At 34.3% G+C, this 13,613-nt stretch overlaps 4 protein-coding genes across 4 annotated transcripts; 2 read left to right on the top strand and 2 right to left on the bottom strand.

Moving 5' to 3' along the window:
• Positions 1–3,181: 3,181 nt before the first annotated feature.
• Positions 3,182–3,614, top strand: LOC110783078 (uncharacterized). Its single transcript, XM_056838027.1, has one exon. It carries the CDS (start codon positions 3,182–3,184, stop codon positions 3,584–3,586), a length of 405 nt encoding a protein of 134 aa, XP_056694005.1. The 3' UTR covers positions 3,587–3,614.
• Positions 3,615–5,017: 1,403 nt separating this feature from the next.
• LOC110783077 (uncharacterized) lies at positions 5,018–6,295 on the top strand. The gene is made up of 2 exons (XM_021987373.2): positions 5,018–5,127; positions 5,882–6,295. Exons 1-2 carry the CDS (start codon positions 5,067–5,069, stop codon positions 6,190–6,192), a joined length of 372 nt encoding a protein of 123 aa, XP_021843065.1. The 5' UTR covers positions 5,018–5,066; the 3' UTR covers positions 6,193–6,295.
• Positions 6,296–6,860: 565 nt separating this feature from the next.
• Positions 6,861–9,361, bottom strand: LOC110783076 (protein DMR6-LIKE OXYGENASE 1-like). The gene is made up of 3 exons (XM_021987372.2): positions 8,495–9,361; positions 7,353–7,475; positions 6,861–7,222 (listed from the first exon to the last, which is right to left on the bottom strand). The coding sequence occupies exons 1-3, from the start codon at positions 8,675–8,677 to the stop codon at positions 6,962–6,964; spliced, it is 567 nt and encodes a 188-aa protein (XP_021843064.2). The 5' UTR covers positions 8,678–9,361; the 3' UTR covers positions 6,861–6,961.
• A 991-nt stretch (positions 9,362–10,352) lies between these two features.
• Positions 10,353–10,883, bottom strand: LOC130470640 (protein DOWNY MILDEW RESISTANCE 6-like). Its single transcript, XM_056841145.1, has one exon. The coding sequence runs from the start codon at positions 10,848–10,850 to the stop codon at positions 10,362–10,364; it is 489 nt and encodes a 162-aa protein (XP_056697123.1). The 5' UTR covers positions 10,851–10,883; the 3' UTR covers positions 10,353–10,361.
• Positions 10,884–13,613: the final 2,730 nt, after the last annotated feature.

The raw sequence follows: 13,613 nt of genomic DNA, 5'->3' as shown, positions 1-13,613 counted from the left end.
AATTCAAAGCTCCACAAAATGTAACTGTTTGGAAATGCAATTGTTCAATGTGTTCAAAGAGAGGCAATATCTCATTCAGTGTTCCATCACATAACTTTGAACTGCTTTCTGGAGAATCAAACATAACTACTTACACCTTTGGCACTCATACTGCTAAGCATACCTTTTGTAATGTGTGTGGCATCACCTCCTTCAACGTCTCGAGGTCGAACCCCGATGCAGTATCGGTTAATGCTGCTTGTGTTGATCCAGGGACGCTTACTCATGTTGAAGTTAAGAGTTTTGATGGTGGTAATTGGGAGTATTCTAATTTCCTGCGTACTAGGGATGAGATCTGCTCTAATTAGTTACTTTTGGAGATCACCGGGAACTGATTGTGGCACACCTTATATTGTGAGTGGAGCACGGAAAACTGTGTCTTGTAGTGGTGTGTCAAAATCGTTTCCCGAGATCAGTACTCTTTCTCTTGTTAGTAGAATCTGCATGTCTAAGATGAAATAAATCCCACTTTGTTGTTCGAGTATCAGAGTATGGAAAATGATAAATCAAAGGAAGAATTTTACTTCATTCAAGGAAATCAACTTTAAAAAAATGTGGATATCCTTGGAAGAAGTAAAAATTTACTTGGATTTATACTTCCCTCAGAGTATGGGACACATTTGTATTTATAAATGATAAGATTTCCTTGCTGTTTTAAACATGAAATTTGTTGGGCTTGTTTGATGGTGCATGAAGCATGACTCGTAGAAATTGTCTCTTTCAACTATTTGATTTCCCACCTATCATTAATTCACTGTGACTTAATATGTCAGAAGAAAAAATAAGTTAAAATCAGACGAATAGAACACACTCTAATCTAAAGTTTATTAAGCCATGCTAGCACCCCGGAACCTTTAAACTTAACTTTGACGGCTCTGTTCGCCATAACTCAGGTGCAACAGGTGTCGTAATTAGAGACCATCTGGAAAACAATATTGCTAGTCGATCTTTTAATCTGTGGGCTACCTCCTTTCCTTGCAAAAGCTATTGCTCTTGTCAATGGCTTATTATAGGCAATATAAAACAACATTCGGCATATTTCCATTGAGGGGGATAGTTTATTTATACTTCAGATTTTACAACAACGAGTTCATTGTCCATGGAAAATACAACTGCTTATGGACGACATAAAGAATTTGCTCTTTAATTTTGACAGCCATAATTCAAGACATGTATATCGAGAAGCAAATTGTGCTGCTGATTACGTAGCTTCCATTGGTCATGACATTACTAGTCACCTAGATATTGATCCTTTTGTAGACAATACATTTTTTTATTTTATATCCTTAGATAAGTTGGGATATAGTCTTGAGAGAAGACTATTCTAACTTTTGTGTACCTTTCCTTTAAAAAAATAAATCAATCATTATGCGTAGAGTTTTTCCGGGTGTTGCAAACATTATTTGTGTAAGCAATTATTTTGTACAATTAGCTGCGTAGTTCTATTGGGAAATAATCACGAAACTATTGTCTTTCTTTTTTTACAACTTACCATTTTTCAAAAATTCCTTTTTATTCTCTCTTTTGTTTAGAACCAATGTCAAAAAACCCCATAAAAACTAGAAAAGTCTCGTGAAAAAAATGTGTTTGTCCTTGTTGATTCAAAAAAATAAAATTATGATAGGATGGACCAACAAAATATTTCATATAAATTTGGAGATCCAATCAATGTTGTAACATGATTTTCCATGTCACCTTTCATTATAGCACGATTATCACAACTTGGATGACGACAATTAATCAATTGTGATGACTAGCAACAACACTTTGCTTATTGACATAGAAAAAAAAATTATACCACCCAAAATTTTACTCGTTTACTTACGTTATGTTCGGATAGGAAAATTTAGAGAGAAAGAGAGAGAAGGAAATTTGTAGCGGAAGATCCATGAATTTCATATAGGATAATTATTGCTTAAAATAAAATACAAATTATTATTTACAATATCCTATTGAAGCGTGCATTGGTGCATGAGTGCATAAAATTGATTGTCAACCAGCTGGATCACCTAGTATTTCATTTGTATGGATCAAAATAATATACGGAGTAATGTTCAGATAAGTCCAGTTAAGTTTAGGTAAATTCAGATAATATAAGTTCAATAAAAATAAGTTTTTTTTTTTTTTTTTCACATTTTCACATACAAATAAGTTTATTTCAAGCAAAATAAATTTTTTTCAGATAAAATAAATTCAGTTAAGTACGTTCAATTAAGTTCAGATAATATAAGTTCAGTCAAAATAATAAAATGAAGCCTAAGTTGGATAAGGGAAGGGAAAGAAATGGATGAATCTATTTTCCTTACCCTTTTAAGTTTTTTTTTTTAAGGGAATAGGAAAATTATCTTTAATAAATCGCCATACGGCATCTACAACAATAATTAAGCCTAAATAACATATAATCTAAAACATCAATATGAAATTCTTCATCCAATTTACTAGTATGCACGCTTCGGAACCGCTTCTTTGATATGGTAGTCAATATCTTTAATGCATGATGTCAGTAATTGAAATCTGATCTTCATCTTGACGTTCTTGATCTTCAACCAGTAATATTCTTCCCTAATACACATAGATCTACGAAATAACCTAAGAAACAAATTTCCTTGAAGGAAAAGAAAAACCCTTTTTCAAGGAGAAAATGTCCTCGCACAAGGAGGAAGCATTATTATAACCTAAAGACAAACAAAATTAAAGGAATAAACCAACAAAATAACAAAGATTGGGGCTTTTCACCGATAAAATCGATGGAAGCCCCTTACCCTATGTCAAAAAAAAAAAATTAATAAAAAGTTATAATAAATCAAATCCCTCATTTGTTGAAAAGATTTGGAAGCAAAATAGAAGCTCACTTGCTCTTTTCTTCTCTTCACCTCCCTTTCAATATCTTCCCTCTTTTACCTTCTCCTCCACAAGTGTTAATGTATAGTATTTGTTTTTTCACACGAAACTCTCACATGAGATGTTCTAGTGAATCAAATGTCGCTCTGAATCAAACAATGACTTCCCAACTACAAGTATAGTAGAAAATTTCAGTCCATCTTCTATTCCTTCACTTATTTGATTACATTATATATATATGATCATGCATCCTCATCTTCCACCACCTTTTGCAATCTGATCCTTCTAGCTAGCTCATATCATGGACTCAGATTCAGAGTTAATAACCCACCAAGGTGGATGTCATTGTGGAAGAGTAAGATACAAATTCAAAGCACCACAAAATGTAACTGCTTGGAAATGCAATTGTTCAATGTGTTCAAAAAGAGGTAACATCTCATTTAGTGTTCCATCACATAACTTTGAGCTTCTTTCTGGAGAATCAAACATAACTACTTACACATTTGGAACTCATACTGCTAAGCATACCTTCTGTAATGTCTGTGGCATCACCTCCTTCAACGTCTCGAGGTCGAACCCCGATGCCGTATCGGTTAATGCTGCTTGTGTTGATGCAGGGACGCTCATCCATGTTGAGATCAAGAGTTTTGATGGTATTAATTGGGAGCATACTCATTTCTTGCGTACTGGGATCCGAACTAATTAGTCATCACTTTTTTGTAGAATATGCATGTCTAACATTAATAATCGAATTCTCTTTCTATTTATCAATAAATGATGAGATTTCCTTATAATGTTTTTGAAGTTTTAAACATGATCGATATTCTTGGCTTGTTTTGGGGGTGCATGCATGATTTGTACAAATGGTTTGTAAATAAACATGAACATGATTTTTTGGATAAAAAAAATACTTCAACCCAAGAAACTAATAACTTACACTTTGTGTCTTTGTCACACCAATGTGAGACACAATATTCTATACCCCACTCACAAAGTGGTGTGTCAAAATTAGTTTCCACCTGTTCATGTTTGTCATATTCTTGATGTTTGCTTTGCGTACTTTGTTAGTACATAAAAGTTTTTATGCCTTTGCTGAGACATGTTTGTGAGTGTGTTTTGTTGGCCTAGATCAGTTGACTTAGTTTGTCCACACCCTTATTTCAAGTACCAAAAGGATATCATATCGTTTACCTTAACTTCGGTATATATAAGAGTAACTTTTAACCATTTTACGTTAACTTTCTTAATGTGATACTTCACGTGGAACCTTTACGTTGTATCGTGTTAAATTAGGAGTGGTGCTTCATCTGCGCCTAAGAGTTTCACTCCTATGTCCATGCCTTCAGGCTTCAGGCAACCTTATGGACCGATCGAGGCTAACAGATAGGGGTTGTCAACATAAGAACTAAATTCGGAACCATACATGAAATTTATCGGTGAAAATTGTTTACATTAGTGCGCAATATATAACAACCTAGTATCACATTTAATTATCTTTTGCTAGGAGGAACGTATCTTGTTCACCAACCTTTATTTTAGTCATTGTTTACACCCTTAGCATTCTTAATTGTAGTTATATCACCCAATCACCATTTATCCTTGAGTGAATCTATAGCAGTGGCGATACCAGTAAGGATTCTGACTTAATTTTACTGAATTAATTAGTTTAAATAAGGTGAATTTATATTAACGGTGCCAAAAAATCATTTCTATTAAAACAAAATCATATATTCCATATGTTACGTTACAACTTTAGAGTCAAATCCTCAAGATCATATTATATTATAAAAAAAGATATCATATGCAAATACTACAATCTTAGAATTAAATCCTCCAAATCTTTTTTTATGACAAAATTGCGCCCTAAAATAATTAATAAGAAAGATATCCTCATTATCTATTTTTATAGAGAAATCCTCCAGATTTTTTTTACTTAGAAAAAAAGTCCCCCAAATCTTTTATTTTCCAAAGATTTATTTTCTTATTCTCAAGCACATAAAGAACATATATTAAAAAAAAATAGAAATCAAACAAATAAAGAAAGTAAAATGTTTGTCAACCTAAGATCAACTCTTCCTCCACTATAAATAGGTCAATAGCATCATTGCTAAAATCATCAAAGTCTTTCACATAGAAAGAGAAATAAAATACAAAGGGCTTTATCTAAATTCCTCCCAACTATTGCAATGGCGGCATTTGTCAAATCCCTTGTTGCACTTTTCTTTTTCATTTGTGTAGTTCACGGAGGTAAGATTTATTTACGATTGTTTTTCTTGCAAAATGGTAAATATTTACATAGATTTTGTTCTATTCACATGATTTGGTCTGATTTTTCTAGTTTATAATTTGTCCTGATCTGATCTGATCTGAATGTTTTATGTGAGCGTTTTAAGCTTCTTTGATATGGTCTGGTATAATAAACAACAAGAATGTTAGAATAATGCCTTGAATCGGTCAATCCCCTTACTGCGATGTCCCATCACGACGGGTATATGTTATTCTGGACTAGGGTTATTTTTTTTGAGCCTATTTTCTGGGCTTTTTCCGCATCCGTATAGAGAGTACTATCAGTGGCTAACCTTGAACAGTTTTACAAGGGGGGCCGATAGAAAAAAAACAATAAACTATGTAATTATACAATTATACACAAATTTTAGGGGGGTTGTAACTAAAAAACACTACAAAATTTTCCGGCTGGGGCCAGGCCCACCCCAGTGCAAATAAAGATCTGCCTCTGATTACTATATAAATTCTCTAGGTTATAACGTGGTTGTATTCTGTAATCAATATTCCTCAAGATCAATAAAACTTTCATCCCCTCTGCCCGTGGACGTAGCTAACATATTGTTAGTGAACCACGTCAAATATCTGCGTTTTTTATTTACATTATTTAATCTTTCTTTGCATCCGTAATAACAAAGAAGAAGGTGAAGAGAACAAATTCACAGTCGTACGTAAATCTGTACATGGTATAACTAACATGATTTTATTTAATTTATAGGAAGCAGTATATGCACAAATGCAAACTTGAAAATCAATCAAGTGTGGACCGGAACACGTATAGAAGGGAAGAGTAATTTCGAAGTTAGCATTGAAAATACATGTTCATGTGTGTTTGTGGATGTAGTGTTGTCATGCGATGGATTTCAACCACAAGAACCAATCGATAATTCCATTTTAAAGAAAGATGGCTCTGATTGTACTATCAACAATGGCAATGCTATTGCTCCAAGTTCTACCTTCAAATTCAAATATTCATCGGATAAAATGTACAACTTCTCCTTGAAGAATTCTCAAATTGCTTGTTCTTAATTAGTTTCGAGGAACATACCAACTAGTCTTTCTTATGATCCGATGCTTGATGAATGATCATGCATATATTTGTGTATTTTTGGAATTGTTTTCACGTTTTGAATAAAAATTTGAAGTGTGTTCCTATTCGATCCTAGTAATTTTGTCTAATTAAGTGATGATATCTTATTAACCTATGGACAATGAAATCTTATCTATTTTTTCCTTCGACATTTTGTTATTGATCTTCAAGAAATTAACTACTTACTACCTCCGTTTCATAAAGAAGTTTGCCGTTACTATTTGCACAAATATAAAGACAAAAGTAAAAAAAAGCTAGTTGAACATAATAGAAAATGAATAAAGTAAGAGACAAAACTTAAATTATAAGTTATACAATAGTGCAAGAAAAACTTCCATACTTGACGGCAGACTACATTTGTTTCATTAAGTTATTTACGGCTTTACGCTTTGAAAAATGTGTCTAATAATCAAAATTTTGACCATAAATTCTCACTATTATATCAATCAAAAATTATCTAAAAATATTTGTTAAATTCGTCTCGAAATATATAAATATCAAATTTTTATAACTTTAAGTCATACAGAATTTGATATAATAACGGTCAAACATTATACTGGAGTCCGTGCAAATAGTAATGTAAAGAAATTATTAAAACGGTGTTAATACGAGTCAAAACACTTTCAAGATTCAAGTGCAAATAAACAACAAATTTAATTAAAATTTACATTCGGATAGAATTGTTTTTAGGAGTAGGTTTATGGATGATTAAATAATATCATAATTAATTTTGAAAGTTTCTTTAATCATCCTAATTTCATCCCCTTGTAAATTGTTATATTTTTCAAGATATTCATTGAATGTGTACGGGCTATATATGGGACGGTTGGTTGTTTCATCAGTGAGCTCCGGGATGGGTTGAATAGACATATCTTTCTTAGGGCCGTAGAACATTGCAAATGATACTCTCTTACGCTTGTTGTTTACTGCTCTATGAAGTACACTTTTGTATTTGTCATTGCTTAATACCTGTTTTCATTGTGTAATTTAACGTGTAAGTTATATCGATAATCCAAAAACAACAATTAAAAAGGAACGGATAAAGTTAGTTTAAATGACAATTAAATAGGAACAGAGGTCGGATAAAGACGTAGTTTACCTGCATTTGATCGGCCAAATTAATGACAAGGGCATCAGGATTGGGATGAACCGCTATCCATCTCTCTTGATTGCGAACATGGAGCCCTACAACCCCTTCTTCTTGCAATAAAACAGTAAGTACCTTTTTCATACATAACAGGAGTCAGGAGATATGTATTAATTTAACTAGTTTTTGAGCCCGTTCTTATAACGGTCAGTTGTATAGTGGTTGTTTAGATGTCATTTGAAGTTTTAATTAGTGAATACTTGTTATTTTTGGTAATATATGAATTAAATAGAGGTGTAATTTGAAGGATGAAAAAATATAAAAATTATATGTTGAATAAATATTGGATGTTAAAGGGGTGAAGTGGAGGAGACTAATGAGTATATTTACTATTAATAACTTGATGTTGAATAAGGAAAATGAAGTGGAAGAGGCATTAGAAGTTGTAAATCATAGAAACAATAAAGAAAAGTTGAAAAAAAACAAAACAAAATGATGGATGAAAGGAGAGATGTCACATGACTTCTAATAATGAGATGCCACATGACTTCTAATAATCTATGGTGTTCCTTTTTAAATACTATACTAGATATAGATTAAATATTGAGTATTAAATTGATCTTCATATATATACTAGCTCCACCGTTCCTAAGGCTCTGTTTGTTTTGACGGAAAACACATTGTCGGAAAATAATTTTCCTATTTTAGTTTGTTTGTCTGTTAAGGTGGAAAACAAATTTTTCAAAGGTGGAAAACAACTTTCTACGAAGGAAAACCAACTTTTCCTTTGAAAAGAAGGAATGCCATATTTTCCACTCTAATCGCTTATATTTCCTTTTCTTTCCTCTCATTTCCGCTTCTATGTTTTTTCCTGTGAGCAAACAAACAAAGGAAAACTATTTCCCTTGATGTTTTCTCTTGAAAAATATTTTCTATGGAAAATGATTTCCTTTGAAAATAGTTTCCGCTGAAACAAACGGAGTCCAAAGGTTTGCTTTGTTTGAAATCTTTAAAGATTCTAATGAAAATGAAATCAAATACGGAGCACATTTCAAAACATATTCACATGTGATCTTATTTTATATACCCGTCTGGATGTATAGTTTCAGAATGTCAAACATAAAATCTTTAGCATTTTGCAAAAGGGATAATACCTTAAGATCAAAATGGGGACGCAATCCAAGGGTGCGTTCTGGTTGTGGGCATGGAGGATAATAATGTGCTTGGGCCGAATAATCGTCATTGTTTTCCAATAAGCTTCGTAAATGGTCTTCCCTTAAACCAAGCCCTTGGGACATCAATCCCAACAGCCGACTCATTAGACGACCAATTTCCATTCCATATTCGGCTATTGTGTCCCTATACCAATTAAGTTACCAACTATCAATAAATTGCAAATAGGCAGTCAAACCATGAGGAAGTCCAAATACATGCCAGGTATGTATTTGCAAAAACATGCCAACTCCAAATAAAAAGGTAAATCTAAATGGTAAATATTTTTGAGGGGAAATGTAAAACGGTATTGTACACTTGTAAAATGGGGTGCTGACTTGGCATTGCTGAGTTGGCAATTCATTAGAAAAATGGTATTGGTATTACAAAAATGGTACTAAACTTTTTCTAAATGAAATTCATTTTCCTTAAATGGTACTCGTTTTGTACTAAATTTTATAAAGTGGTATTAATATCACAAAAATGGTGCTAAATATTTTAAAATGGTATTCATATTACAAAATTGGCAGTAACGGGATCCAAGTTGGCAAACGGGGTTGACTATTCAACAATTTCAAAATGGCTGGGAAATTACAAACAAGCCCATGGCATGTATTTCATAATACATGCCTGACTGCGATTTTGACGCCCTCAACCATGAGTTCACGTAAAATAGTTGATCGTCAATTGTCAAATAAGGTCACATTGGATTTATTGGCTTTTAGCCTTTATATTTGGCCAACCATCAGCCAAATAATTTCCCGATCTATAATTCTGAAAGTTTGTATACTTGATCCTTAATTTTTCAAATACGAGCAACTAAAACATAAATTTGTATGTTAAACACAGTTATATCGGAGTAACTTTGTAATTTATTTTCAAAACCTAACTATTTACTTACCAAAGAAACAGCCTAACGCGTAGCTAGCTTAATTGTTAGAAGTTAAAGGGTTTTTTTTTTCCTTGCATATATTATATATAGTACCCTCTCTATTCCTAAACGAATATCTCATATATACTGTAAATGAACGTTCCTACTTGTTTGTCTGATGTACCTTATTTGAGTTGTGTTCCTCAAATGTACATCTCTCTAGCTCACACTATCATTTAATTTATTTAAAAGACAAACCTATCTATATACACGTTTGCTTTTAAGAATACCCAAGTTTAATAAAACAAATAATAATAATAATAATTGGTGTAATGTTTAAGGAATTGATGGAGTAATATATTGAAGATTTTCCCTTCTATCACTACAAGAATATGTATCTTTAACGACAACTTATTTACGACGGGTCAAAAATCCCGTCGCAAAAGTCTTTTGCGACGGGGCTAACAACCAAACAAGGACGGGAATAACCGTCGCAAATGTCTTTTACGACGGGCTTACGATGGATTTACGACGGGATTCCTATTTACGACGGCCCCCTTTTATGACGGGTTCGCGACAGAAAATCCCGTCGTTAATCAACGATTATTGGCCTTTCGCGACGGGATTTCCTGTCGTTAATAGTACAATTTCTTGTAGCGTATAATACATTACATAACCACAATTATATAAATTTGTAATTTCTTTGACATTTTCATAACCTATCTTCTTATCATAGAAACAACATAACGCCCAATTGTTTCTTCGGTAAGGAAAGGTCTCTTTTCCATTGCATATAGTTGCATGCATGATGCATCATTGTACATGTCAACGTAGCATCAACTGTACTAATTTTCCATTTCAATTGTTAAGCTTGTGACTTAAAATTTCTAAAAGTTGCAAACAACCATTGGAGTTGCTCTAAATCACACTAAAGAAAATTAGAAAGAAATATACCTATAACGATCTGGTTTTTCGGGCAGTTTTAAAGTGTAACCATGATCCACAGGATGCCAATGGTGGAATAGGGCTTCACTCCACATGGGGATCTCCTTACCTTCTACGGTATCATCGACTGAGTACTTGTAAATTTTCCCATCTTCCATATGATCTTTTGCGACTAGAACAGTCTTTTCTTTGTAGGAAAGTTCGAAAAATGTTGTAATAACATCAAGTACTCGGTCACATAATTCCCTTTTAACCCCATGATTAATGACCTGAAAGAACCCGAATTCTTTGCAGGCATTTGTAATGTTTTGAACAAGAAGACTATTATCTTTCTCACTCATGTCAATGGTGGGGATTGGATCATGGGATATGGTTTGGAAATTTGGTCTATGGTTTACAGGAACGGTGTATTTTTCGAGGTTTGATGAAGATGAGTATTCATTAACATCTGCCCATTGGAAAGCGGGAGCTATTGGTTTCATAATGGGCGAGATGGTGAACGATTGATTTGAAATGGCCGGTGGTGGGCTAGCAACGAGGGGAGTACTACAACATACTTGTTGTTATATAGGAAACTACTAGACGTGTTTAACAACGTCTTTTGTAGAAATGTTCCTCCTATCATTTTGTTCAATTCCATTTTGGTTTACTTGGCAATAGTTGACATGAACTGAACCAAGAAGTTAATGATACATAACTTTAAAAAGAAGGCATTACTTCAATAATTACATATCAATATGCCGAGTGTTCCAGTGTTGAAAGAATGAGATTCAAAAGAAGGCCCTATTTGTTGATGTGAAAGATCTAGTTTGCTTGAGGGAGTTGTGTCCGAATATACCTGCACAACGAACAATGTAACTGGTTTCGAGGGTGTTCCGAGGAAAGCCCCTCCGATGCCTAAGTAATAACAATGCTCGGATTCTAGAGAGTAGTCTTAATGCGATAAATTGGACGCACCTTGAGGTGTGAGCCTTGACGGCTTATTTATAGTATTTGTGTAGTAAATGCCCCATAAGTCATTTAGTACTTGACGGTCCTTGGGCCATGTGGTTGGCTGATTAGCCTTAGAATGATAAGTGGCTTGTATGTTGTAGTTGTAGCCTTTGGGGCTTTTGGGCTGTATGGCCAATTAAGAGTCAATTGGACACCCAAACACCGAAGTGTATTACGTGCCATGTTGCATTTTGCATAAGTAGCGTGAAGGAGAAGAACACAGATCGAGACAGGCAGACCCTTTCTATTTTGGGATCGGAAAAGTTCAAGCGGAGAATAAAGCACAAACTAAGTATTGATATTTTCATGAGAGGAAGCCGCATATTTCTACATACTAAAAGGGGAACTTGTCGTGTTTACGTGAAGGGGCAATTACCAACAACGGCAATTCTACATTTCTACATACTTAAAAGTCTAGCTTAAAGGGGATGAACTTGTCATGTATAGCATTAAATATGTCCTTGTTGTAAATTAGTAGATATTTACTAGTAAAGTTGACATAGAAAACCAGTTAATGGTGACATGATAATTTAAAATTGGTGTCAAGTTGTATAAGTATTTGGCCTAGTGGTTAATGTTATAACGGAAATAAGAAAGAGAATTAAGAACGTAAACAAAGAACACGGAGATTTAACGCCGTTAATGTTATAACGGAAGCAAGAAAGACACTAAGAACGTAATTAAAGAACACATCAATTTATCGTGGTTCACTAACCAATGTGTTAGCTTCGCCCACAGACAGCGGAGAAGAAAACTTTATATATCTGGAGGAATAAAGATTACAGAATACGACTAGATTATGACCTAAATAGTTTGTATAATATTCAATAGACAGATGCGAAAGAACACAGAAAATAGACCGAAAACAGTTAGCGCTAGTCCGGAATAACAAATACCGTAAAGTTCTCGTGTTGGTGCGTTGTAGTAAGGGGACTGGACCGGGGGTTTGTATATATGATAGATTATAGGTTCAAATTCTTCCTTCTGTTGTATATATTGCCTTGTGGCTCATTCACATGAGCTGTCAAAACTTGCCTTTTTAACATGAAAATTAGTACACTTGGTTAAGGTTTTCAACTCGTTTAGGTTTCGGGTTGACCCGACCAGCCAGCCACAAGTAAAAATGAAACTGGAAACAACCAACCCGCACACCACCGAATGCCCATCAAAGGATCCAAAAGATCAAACAATAAATAACAACCTTTATAGGCAGGGAATGAAATGAAAGCATGTAGGAATGAGTTACAAAAATAGAAATAGAAATCATTGGACTTGGATTTGTTTAGAGCAATCCAATATTTACCAAATAGTCCATCCGATTTGAAATAGTGGGGGCAGTTTACCTTTTCACGCTTGCCGATATAAATATTTAGACATTAATATCTCTAATTTTCGTGCCGAGCCCACGGGCCGTGGGCCTAATCGTGCCGGGCCCACGCCAGGCCCACGCTGTTTCGTGCCGGGTCGGGCCGAAAAGTTTAAAATAAGGCCCAGGCCCGACTCAAGCCCACGTGCTTTCGTGCCGGGCCCACGTGCCTAAGGCTAATTTGACTAAATTTAACGTGCTTTGTCGTGCCGGGTCGAGTCGTGCCGTGCTTTGTCGTGCTTTTTCCAAAAAATTAAGGCCCAGGCCCGACCCACAGCCCACGACTTCGTGCCCGTGCCGGGCCGTGCTTTTTTCGTGTCGGGTCGGGTCGGGCTTCGGGCCGGCCCGGCCCACAACCATCTTTAGTGGGAGGTGGGGTGGGTGAATTAGATGTATTATTTAATTAGATGGTGGGGTTGATAAGTTACTAAAAATGGCAAGTGTATCTCTTAAATAAATACGGCCGGAAAAGGCAAGTGTATCCTTTAAATAAATAGAAAGGGAGTATAAAGTATTCAAAGGTTTTTCTTTGATAAATAAATTTTATTAGACTTCCAATTCATAATAATGGTATTCTATATAACATCTAAGCTAAGGCATATAATCAAGCTAAAAAATGTCACAAACATCTAATTACAATCCTTTATACCTCAAATATAAAATTGTAGCTAGGAAATATTGAGGCCACGAGTAGTGAACCAAATAAATAATACAATATAAAAGAAAATCACTAATTTTAGGTGCTCATGACTATTTTGGGAACTTAATATATATTCTTTTTGGAAGAAAATAGTATGGAGTACCACAGAAAAATATAATAAAATAAGTTAATTCCTATTTCTCTCCAGATAATTCTCTTTCAACACATACTTCTTTATATCGAAGT

Source organism: Spinacia oleracea, chromosome 3 (assembly GCF_020520425.1).
Source record: "Spinacia oleracea cultivar Varoflay chromosome 3, BTI_SOV_V1, whole genome shotgun sequence".
NCBI lineage: Eukaryota > Viridiplantae > Streptophyta > Magnoliopsida > Caryophyllales > Amaranthaceae > Spinacia > Spinacia oleracea.
The sequence above is the reverse complement of the archived record's forward strand: the minus strand, read 5'-3'. Positions and strand labels throughout refer to the sequence as shown.